This window comes from Labrus mixtus, chromosome 19 (genome assembly GCF_963584025.1).
Source record: "Labrus mixtus chromosome 19, fLabMix1.1, whole genome shotgun sequence".
Classification (NCBI taxonomy): Eukaryota; Metazoa; Chordata; class Actinopteri; order Labriformes; family Labridae; genus Labrus; species Labrus mixtus.
In genome coordinates, this window is record NC_083630.1 from 23,634,002 (window position 1) to 23,659,863 (window position 25,862).

Sequence of the window (25,862 nt, forward strand, 5' to 3'; positions counted from 1 at the left end):
TGTGTTCAGGTTCCTCTGGTTCTGACACTTTGATACATTTTGCTTCTATAATCTCACAATTAGTTTTTTGTTTTTTTCTCCCAGGAGATACAGGAGTTTGACTTGTATTCAAATTCAAGGTTTACATGTTATTAGGGGGAAGTATTCCTCTCTCTCACTGCCTGATGTCAGGAAGTGGCGCTCTGTCTCGCCCTGTGAGGTGTCACAGCGGGAGCAGAGTCCGTCCTCATCGGGGAGCTCTTTACTTATTGGCATTGAATGGATTGTTGGTTGTTAAAAAAAACGTTTTGTTTTTCCACTGAATAATGCAAGCTCACTTAAATCTTCCACATTATATAATCTTCTTGTACTGTTTATAATTGTTCTTCTCAGATTGCGATGATAAAGGTGGCAGCAGCCAGGATGGCGTGTAAGGTGGTGGACATCGCTATCCAGGTGTACGGAGGAGCAGGTGTGTCCGGAGATGTCCCCCTTGCACAAATGTAAGATTACTTTTTTTTTTTTAACTCCTAGAGAGATGAGAACATGACATGAGCGTCCTTCTTGATGAAAATACTTTGAATATTTCTCCGTCAGATATTCTTATGTGAGGACTCTTCGTATCGCTGACGGGCCGGACGAGGTGCACCTCTCTTCGATCGCCGGGCTCGAGCTGAGGGATCAACTCAAAAAGGAAAAGGCCAAACTGTAGAGTGGTGGACAGGAAGTGTTGAATGAGCTGGACTTCGGAGGTCAAACACATTGCCAGATAGTGTGATTTCGCCCTCAGTTGCCCCTAGCAACCAGCTGCAATGAATCCTCAGCATTTTCTAAAAATCTTTGGTAATTTTTACGCAAAAAATAAACATGATTGTATATAATCTACACTGACTTTGTATAAATTGTCTCATTAAACACTTCTGATTAAAACAAAAAGAAGACGTGTTTATTAGGAATTCCTTTTTATTGTGAACTACAAAAACAGAAAATGACAGCATGAATATGACTACAGTCATCACACTCTGTTGAGGTGTGGTCTACCACATGGATGAATTCCATTGTGAGGTGATGATGGGAGGGGACAGGGGAGGGGGGCGGGGATAAGGACACACAAGCACATTATTTTTTTGTACAATATAAAACAGCAACGGCCCCCATCCGTTTGATACACCAGATGGCAACCCCATGCAAGACCTTCACTCGTCATCGTCTATACATTAACATGTGGGCAGAGATCTTCAGCTGCCCAATCAGTCAATCCTTTATTTTTATACAACACGGCGCAGAGAGGGAGGGGGAGGGGGAGGGGAGGCTGGTTTGGAGGTCGGGAAAAAGGAAAAGACGGGTCAGTGTTTGCTCTTCTTTGATTTTTTGTGAGACCGATGAGGCGACCTTGATTTAGAGCGAGACTTCTTCGTTGATTTCTTGGGCGTCTTGGAGCGCGACCTCCTCGACCGTTTGGGTGTGCGAGGCGAGGGGGATCTAGTGGAGAGAAGAAGCGACATGTATTTTGTTTTGGTTAAACTTTTCAACACGTGGGGGAGTGTCTCTGTCAGGTAGGTCGGTATAATCCAAGAGGTTTTTGACCATGAGGGATGGTTGTAAAAATGTAAACAACCTAACCTCACAATTATTGAAATCACACCTTTAATGTTTGCACTGCCTGTTATTTAATGTCTGTTCTTCTTTTTAAACATTGCTGTACACATAAACAACACAAATTCAGAAGGTCAACACTTTTTTTATATTCAGGTCTAATTACAGATTTTTTCCTCAACTGTTTAAAGGTTCTTGTTTAAATGTCACATATATTTTTATCTCTGCACGGGTTATGTACATTTCTTGTATAAATCTATTTTTAATTGCACAGTTTAAGTTTGATTCATCTAGGGGTATTCTTAAAATCTTTTTTCGGGTTAATATATATGTATGGGGGGGGGGGGGGGGGGGGTTGGTTTTGTGGTTAATTTGTAACAAATGTTTCATGTCATGTACGTCTTTGTAACCTGCTACTGGATACTTTGAATTTCCCTCGGGATCAATAAAGTATCTATCTAAATTTAACATTTCAGACACTAATAAAGCCAAACGTCACATTTATCCACACGAGGAGTAAAGAGGCGGAGCGTCTTACCTCTTTGATGACTTCTTGGTGCTGGATCTTGGAGAGTCTTTGTGAGCAGTGCGGGACGATGTGTCTTTAGAGTAGGAGCGGTCGGAGCGTTCTGATCTTTCCGACCGCTCCGAGCGAGGAGAGGACGAGCGGCCTCGTCTGCTGCTACTCCGCGAGGGGCTGGGCGACCCACTGTGGCGCCTTTTCCTAGGAATCAGAGAGATCTGATATCTTAAAAAGGCAAGACATCAAACCCATTACTAATCCTCTGAAACCTGATTTATAAAAGCGGGACACTGCTGAGCTGTTGATCTCACCTCTCTTTCCTGGTTGGTGTGTCCTCCTTCTCTTTCTCCTTCTTCAAGTCTTTCAACCGGGCGTCAGCTTTCTCCTTCTCTTTCCTCTCCTTCTCTTTCTCCCGCTCTAGTTTCTCCTTTTCTTTTTCCTACAATAAAAACAACACCCAGTTGTTTTTACATGAACACACTCGTTATATGACATCAGCTGATCTCCAGAGAACGACTCGTTACCTTCTGGAGGAGTTTGTCCCTGTAGTGCTCCACCTGCTCCTGGAAACTCTGACCCGGCTTTTTGGGCCTCTTCCCAGACTCCAGCTCATCCTGGAACTTCATGACCTTAACCTGGGGTGAACACAACACCATGAACGTCTTCAAGGTGCTCAAACAAAAAACAAGTCATGTGCACACACACACAAACGGTATGACACAGTACCTCTATCTCCCTGAGCTTGGTGCGTTTCTCCTCGTTCATTTCCGACTGCTTGGCCTTGTAATCCGAGTCGTCTCTCGCAGGATTGGAGAAGCTCTGATTATCATCTGAGCGGGGGCTCCTGTCGTCATAGTCGCTGTCATCGTCCCTTTAGAGTTTGAAACGGTTTATAATGTATATGCATAGATGTTTTTGCAGATCATTATCCAATAAAATAAAATACTCAAATAACGTAAAATCGGTAAATAAAAACTCACTTTTTGGTTTCTTCTGGCTGCTCAAACATCTCCCACTTTGACGTTGTTACAGCTAAGGAGATAAAACAAAAGAGCAGGTTAGGAGGAGGAGGAGGAGGAGAAAGAAGACGAAGAAGAAGATCATTTTTAGCTCGATGTCTGACCTTGAGATTCTAGCTCCGCCTCATCCACTGCTTCCCATTTGGAGGGTGCTACTTTGAAGGTTGCCTCCTTTGACTGATCAACTTTAAAAAAAAGACAAAACAGAAGATGAATCTTCACCTCTAAACAAAACCTGCCGACATGAGGACACGTCGTAGAACAACGCTACTCACATGGTATTCCATCGATGTCTTCTTCCAAAGCCTTGATGGGGACACCGTCCAGGTCGTCCAGAGGGGCGCCATCGATGGGAGCCCCGTCGATTTGCCCTGCGTCAATCGGCATCCCGTCCACATCCTCCAGCGGGAGGCCGTCTACATACTCCCCTATTGGAGCGCCGTCAATGTCCTCTACCGGCTCAGGCTGGGCCAAGATGGGACACACAGAAAATAAAGATAAGTGAGACTGACAGGACAGCGTTTGTAAAGAACTCTGATGACATCACAATGATTATTCACCTCCACAATGACAGGAGGAGGCTCCTTCTCTGCAGCCAGATTCACTAGACCCAGGAAGATGTTCTGCAGCTTGATGAGGAAGGGGTCCGGGTACACAGCCCAGTCCTCCCAGGCCCGGAAACAGGCCATTACACGTTGCTGCCACAAAGGAGAGAAAAGACAAAGACGGTCAGTTTACATCCTGCTGATGGATATGGTTTATTCTCCTATGTTTACTTTAAGGATTTGGTACCTTGAAGTTCTCACTCTGAAGGTGGCCCTGTATCGCTTTGTATGTCGCATTGAGGTCTGCGAAAATCTGGCAGAGCTTCGCCTCAAAACTGTTTAGAAAGAGAGAGAGGCGTTAATGCATAGGAAACAGACTTCGTGGCTTGTGTGAGCCGAGCATGAATTGATAGTGCAAAAAATAAAGGCAAGGCAAGTTTATTTCTACAGCACATTTCAACAACAAGGCAATTCAAAGTGGAAAGAAAAGAAACATTAAAATAGAAAATGTAAAAATCACTGAAATGATTAAATCTCAAAATATGTTCAAATAAAAATAATTAAAATGAAATTAATTTAAATAAAAAAATAAAAAATAATTTAAAGGAAATTAATTTAAATAAAAAAATAAAAATTAAATTAATTTAAATAAAATAAAGAAATAAAAGTAAAGAAATTGAAAGAGTTTTAAAAAATGACAGTGCAGAGTAAAAGTTTAAAATCTTAATAAATAAAGCAACTTACTATTTTCTGTAGTAAGACGCATTGGAGACTTTGGCCGAAGAGTTGTACAGCACATCAGAAACGAGATATAACCGCGCAATCTGAAAGGTGAAAGAGAAAATAATACTTTATGATCCTGCCAGAATGTCGACCGTAAACTTCATTCAGACTGGAACCTGCAATTTCCACACAGTCAGTTAGCTCAGTGCGAGCCCCGCCCCACTGGGTCCGCTACTGTTGCATGAGTGCAGCCATGAGCAGCTGTTCACAAGATCACGCGAGAACTACAAGATCACGCGGGATTAAAGAGAAAAACGAGGAAACATGTTGCTTTGTCTCTCTGAGGATGATTTGTCGTTCATTCGGTGGATGTTTTGACTCAATGTTGATAAAGTGAAGGAATATTTGATCAGGTCTGTATATTATGTTTTATTTTGAAAATGACCAGATGCTCTGAGCACTTCCTGTCTGGATCTATTCTGTTCAGCTTGACCTGTGCCTGCAGCGAGCGCCGTCAAATATAGACTCTGTGCACATTTCAAACAGAGCGGAGCGGACGCATGATGTGGTCACAGGATCATTGACTAGAGCTGCAGCGAACGGCGCCTTAGTGCACGCCTCTGATGGACCACGGCGCCCACCGACTATGTGGAAATTGGCAGTAAGAGCTCCATCTTGCCTTCTTTGGGAGGGGGGTCTTGAGGATTGAGAGGGATTCTGTGACGCACTCCACGATCTCCTCCGCTGCTTCGGCGTGGCTCAGACAGAACAACATGGCCTCTGCGATGTCGCCCCTCCTGGGAGTCATACCTCGCAGCATCTCCTCCAGTTTGTCTCGCTCTCTGTGGAGACGACAGAAAAACATCAGACTGCAGGTTCAACCAACAACGACAGCGGGATGCGGATTAGGATTTGGATAAGGGGTATATGGTCTTACTCTTCTTTCAGAGAGCCTTTCTTGCACCCCTCCTCCTCTTCCTCTTCTTCCTCGCCGTCATCATAAGGACCGTGGAGGTACGGGTTGAGAGGAGGCGGGCGCCACAGAGAGCCATTCTTAAACATCCTAAAGTCGTCTGTTCGCCATTTGGCCGGCGCTTCACCCTGAACAAAACAAACAAACAAAAAACAGTTAATACAGAATGATTAAAACCACCTGGACTATGATCCTGAGGGGTCACGGTCCGGTTTTTGGGGTCACAGTTCGGTCCATATTTCTAGGTTTCTCTAATTTATTTTGAAACGACAGTCATGGAAGTTACAGTTTGTTTCCAACTAGTGTTGTTAAGAACTACCTGTGATAGCAGGTGCAGCCTGTAGTGTATTAAACATTAACTTTTTCCTCCTGAGGTCCGTGTAAAGAGAACAAAAGCGGTTTATGTGCACACAGGCTGAGGCATTTTATTGGGCTTCGTTTGCGGTTTAATAGCGGTTAACAAACAAGCTACTAGCAGATTACCGCCTCCTGGTTTGGGGTGTGAATACTGTGATGTGATTTCCTTTTTATCTCCACTTAGACGCATTCATCGTGTGACTGCATGCACCAAACCGTGACGCCCAAACCGTTACAAAAACAAATGCTAACACTTCAGTGTGGACTGAAAACTCCTGATATAAACCTCTCACCTGTAGTATGGAATAGAGCTTCCACCGGTAGTAAACATGTGCCGGGCTCTGGTTCTCAAATAAAAACCTTGAAGAGAAAAAAAAAAGTCAAAATGAAATTAGGAAACAAATCACAACCATACAAAGACTCAATCAAACGATAAGAGGGATTTTGTCTTCAGCTGAACTGACCTGTACATGGGATTGTTGATTTCTCTGTTCATGATCATGGCTTCAAACATTGGGCCTTCACGCACCACAAACTCGATCATTCGGTGGATGAGAGAGAGCAAATTCCTACAAGAAAAACACAGTTAAAGCAAAACGGATTCAGACTGGCCACACCCTTGACCACTACAAAAAAAAAAAGCCCGTCTGGTAGTTTAATTCATGCCTGGTGGATTTACGCTCAGAGCAGGGGTCTACTCACTCACAAAATCAGGGGTTGTATCCTGACACGGCTTCACATGGGGGGGTCACTAGAATAACTCAAGATAGGGGCCCGACTGATGTGGGATTTTAAGGGCCGATATCAACACACTCTGGAGAAAGCTTGTTGTAATCCATACAGCACCCTCTGCTGGTGAAAGAGAACTGCTAGTGTAATACAATGAAACTCAAATGTAATGTGACTGGTGAATAAATCTATGCGATAAAATTAGCCGATATTGATAGCCACTGGATATGCTAATATTGGCCGATATTATCTGGGGGCTGATTAATCGGTCGGGCTCTAGGATACAGGATATTACAGATTCACAGTGGAGGATTAAATGTTATATCTTCATAGAGGAGCCCAGTCACAGAGCATTATGTAACCAGGCATGAATTAAACTGTGACAAAGCCTCTGAGCCTACGAATCATTACATCAATGCTGCCAAAAAATCAATACTTTAAATGACAACTGATGATGTTTCAGTAGTTAAAACTGTATTACTCATTTAAGAATTTAAATTCAGTGATGGTAAAGATAGAATGTGTATAAATGAATTCAGTTACATGCTTACAATGCTACAGATTAGCATTACATAGCATAGCGCTGCCTGGAGCCTTTCTTTTTTTTTTTTCTTTTACATCTTCCTAGATTCAAGTTTCACAAAAGTGAAGCTGAAGAACTTGGGAAAGTGAGAGTAAGACACTGCACTGACTCAAAGTGTTGTCAGTACAGTGCCTTTCATTTCCTGGCTAACGTACACTGAGGAAGAACCAAAGCAGTATAGGATTGTTGGCCTGAATAAACTTCTGGTGGAGTCTGTAAGGACTGAGTACAGTGCAAATGGGATCACTATAAAACTCTTATGTGACATTATTGGTGCATACAATTTGCCTCAAGTGGCCAACAAGACAAAGGGTGTCTTTCATTTGACAACACAGATCACATTTACTTGTATTGGAGCCGATCGTACCAATGGCGGGGGTAAAATTCAGTATACTTTCCCAATCCATCCCATGAGGCTTTTCAGGTCCCTCGCTGCTGCAGACAGTTCAACTTGTGCTGCTCATCAAGGCCAATGTCAAAGGTCATATATAGACTAATGCTAGCAGTTTGGATTTGTTAGCAGGGGGGCCAGATTTACTGAGCGCCCGATAAGAGTGACAGAGGCCAAGGGGGTAGACGGTGCGAGTGAGCAATGGTCGGAGAGAGCGCGATTCTCACAACTACAGAGCTAGAGTCGGCAGACTGTGATGTATGTGTGGACTGTGGAGGAGTAGCATGTTGCTACTAACAGCTACATTAAATGTTGAAGTATGACGTGAAGGTGTGATGAGTAGGCTTGGGTTGTTTCACGGTATTCAGGTACACCAGGGTATCTAGAAATCCTGACAATTTAACTTTTAATGCCGTCGAAAATACAAACGCTACTTCTTCTGTTGACGCAGAAATAATGTATTGAGGTGAGGGGTTGTAGTGCACAGACCCAACCAGCAGGGGTCAGCTCCTATGTAGACCCCGGTTAACGTGGCCACACCGTCGGAGGTCGAGACAGAGCTGATAGCCCCGGGAAGGTAAACGCGCTAAGCTAACACCAGAGTGGAGGAGGGAGACTTTTAATCGTGCATTTACAGAAAACGAGGGTATATCGTTCACCTAAATAAACCTCGGGCAGAGAGCTCACTGGCTAGGAGTCTGTGCTAAGCTAAAGCAAAACATAGGTCGGCAACCAGGTTATGAACGGTGAATGTTATCGCTCCGTCATATCCCGTTTCCCCTGGTAAAATGGTCAAGATGAAAGTATGATTGATACCGCCCAAGCCTAGTGATGAGCTAAATCATGACGTCTGGCTCCAAACGGCAACGATCACTAAGTGCTACGATGATGTTTAGTTACATACATAAAGGAAATGTGAGTGATGGAGCAGTGTGAAACAGAAAGTGTCGGTCAGTGTTACTCTAGTATGGACTAATAGCATGACAGTGTGCAGCAGTCTCAACCATTGCTCAGCCGTACTGACCAGCCCCCTGTAGCATGCAGTGATCAAACTGATCAAACTTTCAGCTTCATTATGGGATGTTTTGTTTTCTAAGTTTGTACACCAATTTTTAAAAAAGAAAAACATGTACCTTTCTGTTGGGATAACCACTTTGACTATGGCTTGCGACAGAGTCTGTATATGAAGTCACATCAGATAATAAACATAGAATGTGAGTATTGTTAAAAGGCAACAGGTGAAAAATATAAAAAATGCATTTGAAAAAGTGCAAATAGACAACAACGTTCCTTTACTGCTGTCAGTTTTTACTAAAAAAGGCCAAACACCCCTGAGACTGCATCACTAACACATCTGAGCATTTTCCACACGCTAACATTTCTTTCTACATTTTACGCACACTTTTAAACAGTGCAAAACTTTTAACTCAACATAAACTAATCATGCATAGTCATTTGAATTTAAAGCTGCCCTCACTTCTTCTCGTCTTTTACAGGCTAACATCTTAAAAACACACTGCAATAACCCATGAGACAATCCCAGGCTGACATGCTGAGTTACCTTCTCAAACTCCTCCTTGTTTTTAGGCGGAGGAAGCAGGGGGGCGTTGGGGTTCTTGAGCCGCTCCCTGGGCTGTGCGTTGAAGGGTAGGCCGGAGGGAGGCGGTGGGAGTGTGTGCTCCATCATGGAAGGAGGGATGTAGATGGGGTGGGGCGGAATGGGCACACCTTTGCCCCATCCTAATTTCATCTCAAAGTTCATGATCATCTTTCCTGTGAAGGGAGTTAAAAAAAATACACTAATTATTCACATATCGTAAAAATTATGTATGAAACACATTTTTCATGTTTCATCTAGAAAGTTGGCTGCGACCTTTATACCAGTGTAAAATACTGAGGCGGGCGCCGTCATTAACGTGAGCGCAGCCCTCACCATCACACACTGCAAGCAACATGACGCAATTGAAAATTCACCCCCCATTCTAGTGTTGAAGTCAAGACCACAAACTAATCGGGACCAAGACATTCCCCGAGACCAGAGTGCTCAGAGACCGGGACAAGTCCGAGACATTTAAGGATCGAGGCCAAGTCAAGACCACGACCAGAAATATCACAGAAAAAACATTGTCTTACGTGCAGGGGGCGTGTCACTGACTTACACCGTAAAACCAGGAAGGTTGCAGCCGTAACCGGGGGTAACTGTTTCCTTCTATTCACAGTATTGACATAGAAAGATAGCCCATTAGTTTTGGTCTTGATTTAAATTCCAGTGTCTGCCCAGTCTGAGACCGAGTCAAAAAGTGGTCTCGGGGCCATTTCCAGTACTGGAACACTCCCCTGTTCATTGCGTATTGCAAGCTGTGCTGGGAAACATAGCGACAGGGTGAGGCTGGCACCGCCCCTTTTTACCATCTTCTCGTCATGAGGTCATGATGCTGCATTTAAAGCAAACGGTGGTATGCTGTTCAGTAAATAAAGCTTGTGGAGTGCTGAAATGCAGAAATCACTCCTCCAAAATCAGACTGTGTCTTATATTCTGGATCTTTAATCAAATGCATTTTCTCACCATTTAGGTTCTTGAGCGCTCGCTCAGCATCCCTCCTGTTCATGAAAGCCACAAAGCCACAGTTCCTCTCCCGAGCCCTCTCCTCGTCCGTCCTCGGCCACATGATCTTCACGCTGGCCAGTGGTCCATAGCGGCCAAACTCTTGACACAGCATCTCCTCATTCATCTGTAAAAAAAAAAAAAAAGACCAAATATGTATTATTTCTACGTTCAAATGCAGATCATAAGCCCTTCAAATTTAGGTCACAAGCAGCACACAAGACTTCATTCATGTTCACCTGGGGATTGATGTTTCCGAGATACAAGTTGGTAGTGGATGGATCTCCAACGTCATGGGAACCTGGCGCACAATCATCCAAAACTGCAGAGACAAAAAAAAAAAGAGACGAGGATTTCCTACTGCTGCCTGAGGGGACAACTTACTTTCTTAGCAAGATGAAGATAATTCACGGCCACTATATTAAGTCAAAATTACCACTGGACGGACGGTTTCTTCTTGAAGAACCATCCGCTAAAAAAAGCAGAAAAGCAGTATAAATTTTGTTTCAGGGGAAATGGTGGACAAAGGGGGATTGTGGGGGATTGGAGCAAGGCGTGCAGGACATGGACCATTTTCCGGCCAAGTTAGTAAAATGGAAAACACAGACTCGAAGACACTTACAGGAACGTCTTCCATCAGCGCCCGCGAGAGGTTCAAAACGACTGACACGTCCTTTCATCTTGTGCCGTTCATCCCTTTCCTCCTGTATCCTGCAGAAGAACGACACAAGGTTACAATTAGAGACAATGCATATTAAGTCAATATCGTTTCATAACAAAAAAGGAGCCGCAAGTGTAAACAACTCTACAAAAATAAAGACTTGAATATCTGTGTCGGTTCTCAGTCATCCAGGTCATGGTAAATTCAAAGCTTGATCCAAAGGCAACGGGACTGGTTGAAGATCTTGAAGATGTTTCACCTCTCCTCCTCTGAAAGGCTTCTGTGATCACTGTCATCACTGTTTTTGCAAACTTACATCTCTTACCTCCAGCAAGTATTTTTACATTCAGTTGACAAGCCTGAATAAATGCTGTATTTAATTTTTCTTTTTTTTTTCTAACCAGTAAGAATGTTAAGTTAAATCCTTGATGTATAAATCTCTTCCTATTCGTATTTTTTATATTGTAAGTGCTTATTTATGTATCTATTCTTATATTCTTTTATTTGCTCTGATAACCTGCTGCTGTAACACCACAATTTACCAGTTTGGGATCAATAAAGTAATTCTATTCTACATTCTATTCTTCAGTTCTAAACTTTCAGGTGGACTGAGCTAGAGATCCTCTGTGGATCATCAAGGATGGCTCACATCAGAGTCCGGTTGTCTTTGGATCGAGCTTGAAACACTTGAATAGATTTATGTGTCGACGCTTACTGTTTAAGCTCTTCTTTAAAAAGCTCCAAGTTGCTCTTCTTCTTCTCCTTCTCACTAGTTTTCTTCGCAGACTGAAATAAAGATGTGTAAAAAACATGATCAGCACAGTACAAACAAAACATACGGTCGTACATGAGTAACAGGAGGAGCTACTTGTCGGCTGTGTTAGTACTTACATGTCTTTTGTCTATTGCTAAAAACTGAGGTGGGGTGTCCAAAGGCAAGAAGCTTTTCGTCTGGGTCTCAAAACGGGACTTGGGCTTGTACAACTTTCCTTTCTTCTCATCAGCAGCTGCCTCCTCTGAAAATGGAGAAAGAGCATATCCGACTTTAATCTCCATGCAAGACATGAATTTGAGATGCTGGGAACTAAAAACCCGAACACATCCAACCAACAGGTAATAGATTAAATATATCGATCCAGTTTTACCTTTCGTTGCATTTGCAATGCCGCCACGGACGAAAGCCTTCACTTTACCCTCCCCTCCTTCAAAAGCAGCGAGAAACTCCTCGTAAATCTCCGCTGCTGCCCGCTCATCCTCCTGTACAGAGAAAACCAGTGAGAGTGTGAATGGATGCAAACAGAACAGCATCTTTAGAATATGCAAAGACGAGGGCCACACATGTATTCAAGGCGATGATCTCAAACACTTACTTTCTTCTTTATCTCATCTTGTTCCTTCTTGCTCAGGGTTCTCTTTGCCACAGCCATTTTGCCGATGCTGAACGACTTCAGTTTGCTCTCAAGCAGCGCCTGTGCATGTCGACAAAGAACAGATTGAGACAAGGTACTTAAATGTTTTCAAACACAGGCGGTAACTCTGTTCACTGTGCTCAGAATCAAGTCACTGATCCTGGCTTATAGGGGTCATACTAAGCAAAGCATGTTAAGATCATAAGTCATGTAAAACACCATCCTAACATACTTTCAATAAGCAGCAATTAGGAGGATGTTTAGGGTAGGTTTTTCAAACCTTTGGGTCCTGACCCCACATGGGGTTGTATGGAATTCAAACGTGGTCACCTGAAATTTGTATTCATTGATCAATAAGAAATATATTGTAGATTAAAATATATTAAACAGGCTTCTGTGGGCCATTTTAGCCAAGTACATGACCTATTAGCTAAAGTATGTTCATGTAGAATAAGGTACTAATAAGCGCTTAATAATGAGTAATAAGCAGAATGCTACATGCTAATAAGCAACTAGTTAAATGGTAAATGGACTTGAGCTCGCAGGTCACACCTACATTCACACCTACATTCACACACTTGATGGTAGAGGTTGCCGTGTTAAGTGACAATCAGAAGAAACTAATCCTGCAGAGGAAGCAGCGAGAGTAACTCGGGTTAAGTGTCTCGCCCAAGGACACATCGGACATTTTTCTTACCACTGAAACTTTTGCTGCTTTGCTAAAGTGCTCATGATAGATAGACCTGCTTTTTGTAACATAACAATAAGTAAGGTCTTTTACCTGCTTTTTGTAACATAACAAAGAGTAAGGTCTTTTACCTGCTTTTTGTAACATAACAATAAGTAAGGTCTTTTACCTGCTTTTTGTAACATAACAAAGAGTAAGGTATTTTACCTGCTTTGTAACATAACAATAAGTAAGGTGTTTTACCTGCTCTTTGTAACATATCAATGAGTAAGGTCTTTTACCTGCTTTGTAACATAACAATAAGTAAGGTGTTTTACCTGCTCTTTGTAACATATCAATGAGTAAGGTCTTTTACCTGCTTTGTAACATAACAATAAGTAAGGTCTTTTACCTGCTCTTTGTAACATAACAATAAGTAAGGTGTTTTACCTGCTCTTTGTAACATAACAATAAGTAAGGTCTTTTACCTGCTTTGTAACATAACAATAAGTAAGGTCTTTTACCTGCTCTTTGTAACATAACAATAAGTAAGGTGTTTTACCTGCTCTTTGTAACATAACAATAAGTAAGGTCTTTTACCTGCTTTATGTAACATAACAATAAGTAAGGTCTTTTACCTGCTTTGTAACATAACAATAAGTAAGGTCTTTTACCTGCTTTTCGTAACATAACAATAAGTAAGGTCTTTTACCTGCTTTGTAACATAACAATAAGTAAGGTCTTTTACCTGCTTTTTGTAACATAACATTAAGTAAGGTGTTTTACCTGCTTTTTGTAACATAACATTAAGTAAGGTGTTTTACCTGCTGTTTGTAACATAACAATAAGTAAGGTGTTTTACCTGCTGTTTGTAACATAACAATAAGTAAGGTGTTTTACCTGCTGTTTGTAACATAACAATAAGTAAGGTGTTTTACCTGCTTTTTGTAACATAACATTAAGTAAGGTGTTTTACCTGCTGTTTGTAACATAACAATAAGTAAGGTCTTTTACCTTCTTTTTGTAAAGTGTCTCGAGATAACACTTGTTATGAGTTGACGCTATACAAATAAAAATTGATTGATTGATTGAATTGACATGTGGCTGCAGGAGCTGGGGATTGAACCCCCGACCTACTCTACTGATAAACTGCTGATCCACAGCCGCCCAAACTTAATGGAGAATATTGTGACCTTAGTTCAAAGAGTTACCAACATTTAAGAAGCAAAAACAAGGCTCAAATATTATTAAAGTTAAAGTGAAATATGACATTAAATAAGGTAAATACATATTAAATAAATCAGAAACACTTTAATAATCCCTGTGGGGGAAATGTGATGTTACAGAAGCTCTCAAAGAGAATTTAGAAGCAGGAAATATTTAGAATAAAAGCCAAAATAAGCAGAAATTAGTGACAAAATAAAAGAGGGTTAAATTAAAGTAGAGAAAATAAGAGTGAGTTTAAGGGAAAGCAGCAGCAGGTCGTGTTTTTAACTTGTTTACAGCTGCAGACAGCTTCAGTAGTGTTCATTAATTTATCATTAAGATGTTTTGAAACCTTTGTTGACAGCTGCAGAAACACAGCATGCACCTGGTTCACTGTTTATTCTGAGTTTAAGATCACTGCTCTGATCATTAATGGTCACTTATCATGTACTTTACATGCAAAGCTGCATATTAACAACTTAGCTGCAGTCAGACTTCAGTAAAGTAGTAAATAATGGAGCAGAAATGTCCCTGCGGCCTACTCGTAGTGGAATTTGCTGCAGCGCCACCGACTGAAGCCGTAACGGGACTGAAACGTTTTCGGGCCTCACGTCCAAAACACTCAATTAACTATTAAACAATAAAAACCTAAAACAAGTTAAGAGTTCTACTTCAACTACTGCATCGATATCTTTTGGAAAAATACTAGGAATATGTTTATTTCTGGGTCAACTGTCCTCACTACCCCCGGTTTGTTGAGGCTAACTCGTTAGCATAATTGAGCTAATTCAGCGGAGAGACGACGGTTAGCATTAGCAGGTCGGAAGTTGCATTAAAACCCGCTGCGTACATTCATCTCTAACAAATATACAAACACGTAAATATTCGTTAATAGTCGCGGCTGATTATTTACAGTGTTCTCATTACAACAGGTTAGAAACAGCTCATGTAAACACAAAGTGTACATTCACCTTAGCGCTAGCTTTCTGAGAGCCACCAGGCGCTCGGTCCGCCATCTTTTGTGGAACTAAAATAAAAATCGACTATCGATTAGAAGATAGCGGTACATGTAAAATCCAGGCGAACACAGTCGAGCTCAGAATCATCGATGACTGCAAAACTCGATTGTTCTACCTTTTTTATCTTCTTCTTCTCTTTGACGAATTATATATATTTTTTTATTTTATTTGTAAATTTTATTTCATTCAAAGAAACAATAAAGTTAAGAAAAACAAACATAAAATCTCAAAAAAGGAGCAGAAAGAAGACTTATCCCTCTTTCATAAAACATTAATTAAAACAAAACAAAACACTTAATTCAAAAACAATTAAAATTAAATTAAATTGGCTGCAGGCGAACACAGCCACTGGCAGCCCCCCTGTAAGTCCTCCTTAACAATTCATTATAAACTGTACAAAGTATATCACAATAAATGTTTGTTACAGCATCACGAAACAAAACTGACATATTTCCACATATTTATTCAACAAACTGGCTTTAATTTTTCTTTTAAATATCATGTTGGATTTTGATTCTTTAGTTTCTCTGTTGAGATTCCTTTCACAGTAAAACAACGTTCCCTCAGTTTGGTTCTGATTCTCGGTTTATTAAAGATCTCTGTTCCTTTTAAATTATAACAGCTTTCTCTTTTTTCAAATCTGTTTTGGATGTTTTTTGGCAATGTTTTCTGATTAGCTTTAAACATAATTTGCAGAATACTGAAATCAACTAATTCATAAAAAATATCAACAACTTTAACTGAATGAATATCGGGTTTGATGGATCTCTATACCGACTTCTACTGATGATTCTTATGGCTCTTTTTTGCAAAATTAAAATTGAATGGGTGAATGTTTTACAGGCACTTCCCCATAATGAATTCATTTACATTAAAATAAAATAAAAAAACAGCATCTGGAGCTGTTTATTGAATTTGAGTCAAATGAGGCCCCGGAACATGTGCACACATGTTTCTGCCTACATGTTTGCACCTTTTGATTATGATAGGATAGGATAGGATAATACTTTATTTATCCCCAGAGGGGAAATTCGGGCGTTGCAGCAGCACAGACAAGAAAGCTCAAAATACAAAATACACATTAAACAGAATAGATAAGATAAATAAAAATAGGGGGTATATACAAGTACAAAATGAATGATGAAGTTAACGATGCAGGGAATTGAGAATTGAGACAGTATTTGCAGAGAATGACAAGATAAAGTGACAAGTGATGATTAAAGTGACTTGGTATGATAAATAGCAGCAAGTAATGTAAAACAGCAGAGAAGAGAGGCAGTGTTGTACCACAGTAATGCAGAGATCATGCACACATGTCGTTGAGTATTTCTTATATGCACGCACATATTTCTATTTTATGAAAGGTTTGAAATGCTTTTAGTGAAAAGCACTTTGAATCGACTGGTGTGTACAGGATGCCATATGAATGAACTTGCATTGCCTTGTCTTGCCACATTGGCTCCAGCAGGTGGTGCTGTCGCTCTCCAACGACCTCACTCATCTCTGGTACCTTTGCAGATTATTCTGACAGACACAGCCTACGGCGAGTTCAGACATCAGTTTAATTCAGCTGTCGGAAAATAAATTTAAATTCGTGTTTAAGAGAACAAGCCAGAGTTGTCTTCTTATTTAAACACTACCCTATGTGTATGAAATGAGTTGTAGCCTACGATTTGAGGTATTATCAAATCTTTACCATGTGTACAGGGAACATATTGCAAACCAGGAATGCCAAACCATTCATGCATGATTTCTTGGCTCAAGTTTAATCATGCCACCTTTTTTTTTTCCAGGCCAGGTGCATTATGAAACTAATGCAAAGACCTCACACCCTCCCAGCGCTTCTTTAATCCTTTTTCTTTTTTTTTCGTGGGGGGAAAAGCAGCAGCCTCTATGCCTACGTCCCTCCCTCCACGCAAGAAGAACAAACGCTATATTCATCTGCTCCAGCTTGCAGTTACTGAAACTCCCGCAGGAACTCCTGGCTACTTTTTCCCCCCAAACCCAAACCGTGTGAGCTGATGAACACAATGCCATTCATGCCACGGGGCGAAAACAGGCGACGCGTGTGCTCCGTTAACCCAACAATGTGGAGAACATGCAGTGTGTTCTGCGCATGGAGTCTACTCTTCTTGACAGATGTCTGTGCGCAGTCTCAGCGGAGGTACACCTTTTATTATTATTATTCTGTTCTATTGATTTGAAAAGCTTGAGGAGGGAGCAAGGTGTTACTGGATCTTGTGAGGACGCAGCGTCAGTGGAGTGGAGTTTATGTAGAGGCACATTCTGCAGTCTGTTCTGCATGTGGCGCATAGAATTACATCTTTCTTAAAGCAGATTTCAGGCTTTGCGTTTTTTTGTTTTTTTTCATGTACGATGTTTTTGTGAAAGCATGTCATTTTTAATTTAGAAAACATTCTCTCCCCCCTAGACCAACCTTCACGTGTGGTGGAAACATAACAGGGGACACTGGAGTGATTGGGAGCCAGGGATACCCAGGAGTTTACCCTCCAAATACCAAATGTGTGTGGAGAATCACAGTAAGTTCACTTTCATATTCACACATTTTACTTTTCCTCACACACTCTAGTTATGATGATGATGATGATACAACTTATCAGTTGTTTATAGAAAATCCACCAAACAGCTGCACAATATGATACTCTGCCACCAAACCCCAAACTCCTAATTTCCTTCTAAAAATACTGAACCACAGCAAGCAGTCAAGTCAAGGCAGCTTTCAAGCTGACTGGCTCCATTGAAAGACTCGACATCTAAACATGAAAGCTCGCAGAGGACCGGGTTGCATTCCCGTGCTCTAAGTCAGAATTAGTGTAAAAATGTGTTATAAGAATCTGAAATCCTGTTTTTCTGGACATCACTGAAGTAAGAAGCTAATCAAGAGAGGGACATTTTATTTTATTGCCCTCAATAGAAACAATTATGTGGAATTGACCTTTAACCCCTCCTGTAAATCCCACCCAGGTCCCTGAGGGAAAGGTGGTGGTCCTGTCGTTCCGCTTCATCGACTTGGAGAGCGACAACCTGTGCCGCTACGACTATGTGGATGTCTACAGCGGCCACGTCCACGGGCAGAGACTCGGGCGCTTCTGTGGCACGTTCAAGCCCGGCGCCCTGGTTTCCACGGGGAACAAGATGCTCATGCAGATGGTGTCTGACGCCAACACTGCCGGGAGTGGCTTCCTGGCGGTTTTCTCTGCCGCCCACCCACATGAGAGAGGTAGGCACACATGTAGGAGAGGAGGAGGTCTGGCACTCTTGATCTTGAGGTTGATGTTGTGCAAAAAAGTTGGAAAGGTGTTGTAGCCATGTAGTGATATCGTGTCGCTAGCGAAGGTGTAAGACAGAGCCAGGTGGGACTCAGCCATGACTTCACCCCATACAGGAATCTGATTCTGACCTGGGAGCGTGTCAGGGTTTTAAAAAGCTAATCATCATAGGTCCACAAACAGAGAGTGAGGTTAAACTAGCTATCAATGCCAACACATAATCAAACAAAAAGAGTCATTTTTTCTCAGTCTTAAAGTGACCTTTGAGGTGTCACGCTTGTCCAGGACAAGGCTGTGAGTTGAAGGTTCAGGCATGTGGACAAAGAGGGAGGAATATCTGAACACTTCTCGCAGTGTGATGTGGAATTTCTCACTGACGTTTCCTCGGTTGGCAGCGCAGGTCAGAAGTATCACTTAAGAGTTGAGAGAGCCTCTTCTTCTCTGTGAGAGTTGCAAAATCCTGCGTCCTGTTTTTGTGGAATTTTAATGGCTGGTTACTCGGTACACCCAAGGAGCTTGACAGCTGTAAGGGACAATGTCTTTGAACTAGTCTCTCTTTTTAAGAACTATTCTCACACAATGGTCATAAGCAGGTCGACTGTGAGTGTTGTTACAGCACAACATGTCTTTGTTTAAAGTCTTTATTTGTGATTTTTCACACTTAAATATAATATAAATCAAGTTTATCCTCTGAAAATAACTCTGTGAGTCATGACTGTCTACAATGGGTGTAACACCCGAGTCCCACTGTCTGTGATGTTTTCAGAGTTTTCAGAGTCCTATCTTCACTTTGTTTACATCGCCCGGACAGTCGGCTGACTCCTCCCCTCGTGTATAAAAGTTGTTTAATTGAGGGACTAGAGAAAAGAAGAATAACATACTGTACTCACTGCTTAACTGTGTTTCTAGATCACGCTCATTTCAGGTAAATTTACATGCAGTGTGAAGATACGAGCAGAATAAAGACATAACCACCAGGCTATCTGGGGCCCCAGCAGGTCTTTGTTGTTGTGGAGTGTCTATTTTTTGTACTTCTTTGGACGTGTGGGAGAGGAAACATCTTTCTAAGTGTGTCTCATAGAGAGTCAGTGCTCTGACAGTCTGAACAGCCTGAGCTTGTTATTGACATGATGTTTATCAGATGCTTGACGGAGTTGTCTTTTTTTAAACTGCCTAATGAGTGACTCCCTTCCCTGGGGTGCACACACATAATCACAAAGAAGGCAACGAGGGCACCGATTACAGTGCATGGTTTACGGCGGGATCGTATAATGTACACGCTTTTCCTTCCTTTAAAACAATGACGGGAAAAAAAGATCATAGGATTGAATTTTGAACTCATTTCTCCACAGGGGAGCAGTACTGTGGGGGCAGGTTGGATAAGCCCTCAGGGACTTTCAAAACACCCAACTGGCCTGAGAAGGACTACCCAGCTGGGGTCACCTGCTCCTGGCACATAGTGGCTCCAAAGAACCAGGTCAGAAGGATCACAGAAGACTCATCTTGTATTTTCTTTAGGTCACATGTAAAGTGTTAGATTTATAGAAAATGTCTCTTACAGGCTCACAGATTGAGGGAAAGTAGCTACTGGTTTGGAGTTTTTAATCAACCCCGCCCTAACACCACCCCATGTTTAGAGCTATCTGAACCACTTCTCTTGACCCGCTTCCATCGCTGCAACACCTGTTGGTTTGACCTGATAACTGCTCTCATATCTGACAAACCGAGGGGCGTCCAAAACGGCCGTGTGGGGGGACGCCTTAAAAGCGCCTACCTTCTCTGGTCCAAACAAATCCAGAGCATTCAGGAGCAGAATCTAAAGTTAGAAGGAGGACATACTGGCTGCTGCATTGTTGTCAGAGAAGCCAGCACTTCAACATGTTTCCTTAATGATCAGATAGTAAGATACCTTTATCATCTCACTCACTACACATCTCACTGACTGGTCCTTTATTATCCTAAAACCCAGAAGTGCTGACAGAAAGTTCAGTGGTTTAGAGTTGCTTTGTGGGTAATGTGGGTGTAGACGAGGAAGAATACTTGTTCTTCTGTGTTAAATTTGAATCTTATTGAAATGCTAAATCAGTGAAGTACTAATTGAAGACAGCTCAGTGTGTAATGGGGCGTGGATCAGAACCACATCCTCACATAAATTGTAAGCCGCCCTTTAATCAAACGGCTCATCCTGTTAATCTTTAAAAAGCTTCCACTTCACTGAAGAAGATCTCTCCTTGTGATTTGAACCCTGCTGCAGATCATTGAAGTCAAGTTTGAGAAGTTTGATGTGGAAAGAGACAACTACTGCCGCTACGACCACGTCTCGATCTTCAACGGGGCGGAAATCAACGACGCCAAGAGGATCGGCAAATACTGCGGAGACAGCCCCCCAGCGTAGGTGATTCTGGTCCTGGAGATTTAACTTTCACTGAACTGAAACATCCATCGCTCCTGACTCCTCTTGGGGTTAAACTCAGTCGGCTTTGTTGTTGTTTTTCTTCACAGGCCGGTGTTCTCAGACGGGAACCAGCTCCTGATCCAGTTCCTGTCAGATCTCAGTCTGACCGCAGACGGCTTCATTGGACACTACAAGTTCAGACCGAAGAAATTCCCCACCACCACGATACCACCCACCACGACTACACAGCCCGTCACCACCAGGCCCATACGTAGGTACCAACTTTTATCCAGTAAAAAAACCTCTTCTAACGTCTCCATGTGATGAAGACTGAGGAGCTTTGCTAGCTCCAGAATTTTCTTGCAGACATGGTGCTCATCTGTCACTTAAAAAAAAAAAACAGGGCCCGCTGAAGTCTGCTTCATATTGCACATCTGGCAAAGACCAGAACACAGAGAAGAGTTCTGCTTCAATACGACTTGACTCCTTCAGGATTCGTCTTCATAACGCTTGTGATTACGAATTCTGAATCAGAGATGCTACACAGTTATTTTTCCCCCTCAAGTCAAGTTATTTTGGCACCTTTCTGCCATGATGTCAGTCTATGATAACACCGTCTGGTTCGACTTATCTTTCCCCAACTTCCCTCCTCCAGCTAGAATAATGTTTTAACAGTCACATTTTATTTCTTTGAATCTTGTCCTATAAGGAGTCTTTACAATCTCTAACTCTTAAAACAGATGTTCCCTCGTCACACGATCCGGCTATTTTGATTTTCTGCACATTGTCTCCGAGGCTGACGGCCTTTAATTTGAAGAGCCTCTTGTGCTACTGAGAATATTCTGTAAATAAACCGCAGCAGAAACAGATGCAGCCATAACTCGCATGTTTGAATCACTGGCAGGCACAATGACACAGATGGACTTTTCTTTTTGTGTGTGTGTGTGTGTGTGTGTGTGTGTGTGTGTGTGTGTGTCTCTCTCTCTCTCCACAGCTCTAAAGTACTCGGTGGCTCTGTGCCAGCAGAAATGCAAAAGACGAGGAACACTTGAGAGCAATTACTGCTCCAGCAATTTTGGTAAGAATATCAGCTGTTTATTGCATTTTCTTTTTTTTACTAACTTGAGCAAAGTCACCGACGTGTTTCAGCCTTTTTTCATATAATTAGAACATTTACCTGCTGCTGGAAACATATTTCACCTTAAATGTCCAAAACCTACACTGTACAGATTCTTTAAAAGGTCACATAGCTGCAGGACTAACCAGCGGTCCTGGGGGGGGGGGGGGGGGGGGGGACAGGCAGGGCGGCCTTCTCCAATGCTGCTTTCACCCTCTGGAACTTATCTATCTTAAAAAACATCAGAGACCCCATCAGCTGCTCTGATGTTTTTTCTCTTGGAGTTGTTTGCCACACATGTGGTCGATTGGCATGTCAAAGAGTTCACTTGGATGTGCAGCGAGAAGTGAGGAAAGAGAAAGTGACGTGGTGGTTGCATGTGGAAACAGTCGTCTGTGTGATGTGGTGAAGTGACAAGACAGCAGGCGGAGAAAAGAGTTCCTTTGATGAACACCTTGAGTCAAAACGGTTGATGCTGTTGAATGTAACGCTGTGATATACGGTACCTTCTCATCCCTGTCAGAAAATGAAACTGGCTGACTGTAATGAGCAGACATGTTGTAAAGAATAGTGTTCATGCTGAAGATGAGCTGCCCTCTCACTGGCTTCAAAGATGCCACAGTTAAATGTCAATGGTTTTCTCCTGTGAGCAAAATAAACAACAACAACTGTAATTTTCTTTTTGGGAACTTGGTTAGACTAAACAGGCACTGAAGCTTCACCCTTTAGAGTTGCTTTTATACAGAATCCCCCCAAAAAATAGACAGGAGACACAGTTTGTAGAGGCTAAGCTGAAGCTTTAAAATGTCACATATTATATTAAATACTCTTCCCCATGTTCCTCTAACTCTAACATGTGTCTCTAGTCCGTCTACAAACCCCCCAATGATGAGAAAAGTCCATCCTCTCCGTCTTCTGCCTGCTCCACTTTTCAGAAAATGTGTGCTCAAACAGGCCGTTTGGAGATTTTCCCTTCATGACATCACAAAGTGCAGTAGCCCCTCCCCCAGATGGGTGACACTCCCATAGCTAGGTGTTTGTTCTGCCCTCTGAGTCTGCCTTCTCAGCGTAAACAATAGGACATGGAGCAAGAAAGCACCGAGTACACCCAAGCCCTTCCAGAGAGAGGGGTGTGGTCAGACACAGCTCATTTACATATTTAAAGGTACAGACACAGAAACAGCCTGTTCTGAGCAGGGCTGAAATAGAGGGGTTTATAGACATGATCAAATACAGGATCAGAGTGGATTTAGAACAAGAAACTTCACACACATGTTTTGAGGAGCTCTGAGACTTAAGAAGAAGAGGAGGAGAATATGTGACCTTTAAGACACTTGGATTAACTAACTGACCCCCTAAACGTTACCTTGCCGGAGGAATGAAAGTCAAGTTGCCTTTTTTTTAATTTCATTTGATTCCAGAACATTTAAGCTGCACTTCTGAATCTGTTGCTCTGTGTTTTTCTTCATTTATGTGGAAGTGTGTGAGCTTTTATGTACCGGCAACGTCTACTTTATTCTAGAGGAATGCTCATATTATATATTTATGTAAGGACTTAAACTAGTGTTTTAAAAATGGCACTGTGTGTACGTGTGTGTTTGTCTCTGACAGTGATTACTGGAACCGTCATTACTGCGGTGATGAGAGGAGGAAGTATGTACGCCACAGTCTCCATCATCAACGTGTACAGAGAAGGCAATCTGGCCATCCAGCAGGCGGGAAAGACCATGAGCACCAAGATCACAATCCTCTGCAAGAAGTGTCCATTTGTCAGGAGAGGTGAGTGCTGGAGACTTCAGATAGGCATGTACAAATTGATGTGATGAGGGTCCAGGGTTGACTGTTTTGAATAACCTCTGGCTCTGAGTTTGCCTCCCTTCCCCGTGCCGTCACTCGATAAAGCTCCTCCCAAAGTGTGAGGTGAGCGGCAGAACTCAAAGTCCAAACAGTCCTGTTTTAATATGTTTATACGTCCGCGTATAAACATATGAGTACAGACCTGCCGTGAGGAGATTCTGATGTACGGCCTCCCTGAATGTCTCTGCCGTTTCCGCCACTGCATTCAGGTGTTTTCTGTGTGACTTCACCAGGCTTGAACTACGTCTTCATGGGCGAGGTGGACGAAGACGGCCGGGGGAAGATCGCCCCTCAACACTTTGTGATGGCGTTCAAGACGAAGAACCAGAAAGGACTCAACGTGCTGAAGAACAAGCAATGCTGAGTTCCCTGAAGCTCTGACCATCTCGACTGGACACCGAGGCTTGTATGTGGATGGAAACGATTAAGCCCCCCCAAAAAACACAACCTCCATCTTAACTACACAAACACATAAAAACTGAATCATGATGCATGGGTGTCAGCACAAAACGAAATCTAGGAGAAAATCCTTTTTCTGTATTTATTCATTTTGCTGCAGAACACCTGTCGTCCATAATTTATAGTTTTGCTGCATTTTTCTGTTTTGCAACTCTGAGATTATGGTGTGTTCCATTTTATCTATGAAAAAAGGAACAAAGGTACTCCTTGAGGCGTCCATGTTGATTGTCTAACTCGCAACTGGAACACGGTTAACTGGGGTGCAACGTCATTCCCACCTCAGAGATCTAAGTTGTGAAGTAAATGGAACGCATCATTCATCAGTAACAAAGATGGCTGAAGTGTTGTGAACTTCCCGTCATGCCCCCTCGCAGGAGATTAGCTAGTCACCAGTGACAGAAACCACAAACAGGCGCAAAGGTAGCATTTCACAGTGACAACAAAAAAGGTCATTTTAAATTCTGAGATTGCACTACCAGTCAACATTTTCAAATTGTTTCCTCTTGTGGTTGTTTATTTCAATCAGTTAAATATATCATTTTATATTCATTAAAGATAGTCTTCAAGGAAGAATGTGCGACTTTTTGATCCAGTAGATGGCGCCCTTGAGCACCAGCATGAAACCAAAACAAACTTCTGTTTGGCCACGCCTCCTCCATCCTGAAGCCTCCGCTCTCCTCCAGAGACACACCTCCAACCCCTCTCCACTCACGTTTATACGGAGGAGTTTAGTGCAAGCAGCGGACAAAATAGTCCTTTTGCTCGAGCTGCAATCACCTGTGTCCTGCATTGTTGTGTTTGCATGCTAATGTTAGCGCTCTTCAGTTAGCTCGTAGCTTCACATTGTTGTGTTAGCATGCTAATGTTAGCGCTCTTTAGTTAGCTCGTAGCTTCACATTGCATGTAAAGTGACACAGAATGAGCGTGATCTAAAAACTCTTACTAACATCCAAATAATCAGTGAGTATGTTCTTCTTCTTCTCTCTAGTTCTTGACTAAAACAGCTTTTATACACAAGGGGAGGAGCCGGCCGTCCCGTCCATGTAAACACGGCTCTGACAACAACACAGCCAGCGGGACTCGAGCTTCTCCCTCATTGTAGACAGTCATGACTCAGAGACACATTTACACAGGACAGACTTGGTTTACGATATATTTATAGGGAACATGTCGCACATTCTTCCTTTAAAATCACACGCCTGATTGATATCCTTTTTTAAAGCGTATTTTATAAAGCTGCAGTTAGTTTTCTGTCGTTAACTTCAGTGGGCAGGACTGGAAGCTTAAAGTGGGCTAAAAAGTGCAATAATAATAATAATAGTATAAACATGATTCCTTGTTTTTTGAGTGAAACAAATATGATTCTCTTCGGTTTGTTTAGAGACTCAGAAGTGCCGACATCAGCATAGTTGATTTAGTTGATTTACTGGCATTGTTTTTAAAAGGCAGAGCTAAGAAATGAAATTATTTTCATACGGAAAAGTCTGTGAATATTATTTATATTTTATTGTTATCATCTGCCGAAAATAAAACTCCTCTAACGTTTCCCTCTTGTCTGTTTTTTTGCACAAGAACTTCAGGCTGGAAATGAAATAACGGCAAAGTATATAAATGTATGATTGATGGGTCTGCAGAGAATGCTCACTGCAGCTGCTGTATGAAACATGAGACTGGAAAAGGTGTGTGTGTTGAAAAGTTGACAGTTTCTTGCAGTCAGATCTGAATTGCCAAAGATCAGTTTTCTGAATTTCAATTCTAA

At 42.1% G+C, this 25,862-nt stretch overlaps 3 protein-coding genes across 5 annotated transcripts in view; 2 read left to right on the plus strand and 1 right to left on the minus strand.

The window, feature by feature from the left end:
- Positions 1-920, plus strand: part of nphp3 (nephronophthisis 3) — a 39,450-nt gene extending 38,530 nt beyond the window's left edge. Inside the window, exons 46-47 of the mRNA XM_061065101.1 lie at positions 373-482; positions 577-920. Coding sequence (XP_060921084.1) covers positions 373-482; positions 577-691 — 225 coding nt within the window. The 3' untranslated portion in view covers positions 692-920. The remainder of the gene's footprint in view (positions 1-372; positions 483-576) is intronic.
- Positions 921-924: 4 nt separating this feature from the next.
- u2surp (U2 snRNP-associated SURP domain containing) lies at positions 925-15,027 on the minus strand. Of its 3 annotated transcripts, none has more exons than XM_061065070.1 (26): positions 14,938-15,027; positions 12,055-12,153; positions 11,830-11,941; positions 11,576-11,700; positions 11,400-11,470; positions 10,646-10,734; positions 10,460-10,495; positions 10,263-10,345; positions 9,985-10,150; positions 8,980-9,191; positions 8,552-8,595; positions 6,180-6,284; positions 6,009-6,075; positions 5,323-5,486; positions 5,065-5,227; positions 4,407-4,486; positions 3,910-3,997; positions 3,678-3,815; positions 3,393-3,582; positions 3,222-3,302; positions 3,079-3,130; positions 2,825-2,969; positions 2,623-2,733; positions 2,410-2,537; positions 2,114-2,299; positions 925-1,461 (listed from the first exon to the last, which is right to left on the minus strand). In XM_061065070.1, exons 1-26 carry the CDS (start codon positions 14,980-14,982, stop codon positions 1,326-1,328), a joined length of 2,916 nt encoding a protein of 971 aa, XP_060921053.1. In that variant the 5' UTR covers positions 14,983-15,027; the 3' UTR covers positions 925-1,325. The 3 variants fall into 3 exon arrangements, with proteins under 3 accessions (XP_060921053.1, XP_060921052.1, XP_060921054.1); XM_061065069.1 differs by having other exon boundaries at positions 2,114-2,323; XM_061065071.1 differs by lacking the exon at positions 10,460-10,495 and having other exon boundaries at positions 2,114-2,323.
- Positions 15,028-16,849: 1,822 nt separating this feature from the next.
- Positions 16,850-25,649, plus strand: pcolce2b (procollagen C-endopeptidase enhancer 2b). The gene is made up of 9 exons (XM_061065089.1): positions 16,850-17,149; positions 17,417-17,525; positions 17,971-18,226; positions 19,628-19,752; positions 20,530-20,666; positions 20,778-20,941; positions 21,665-21,748; positions 23,399-23,566; positions 23,878-25,649. The coding sequence occupies exons 1-9, from the start codon at positions 17,007-17,009 to the stop codon at positions 24,006-24,008; spliced, it is 1,317 nt and encodes a 438-aa protein (XP_060921072.1). The 5' UTR covers positions 16,850-17,006; the 3' UTR covers positions 24,009-25,649.
- The last annotated feature ends 213 nt before the right edge of the window (positions 25,650-25,862 follow it).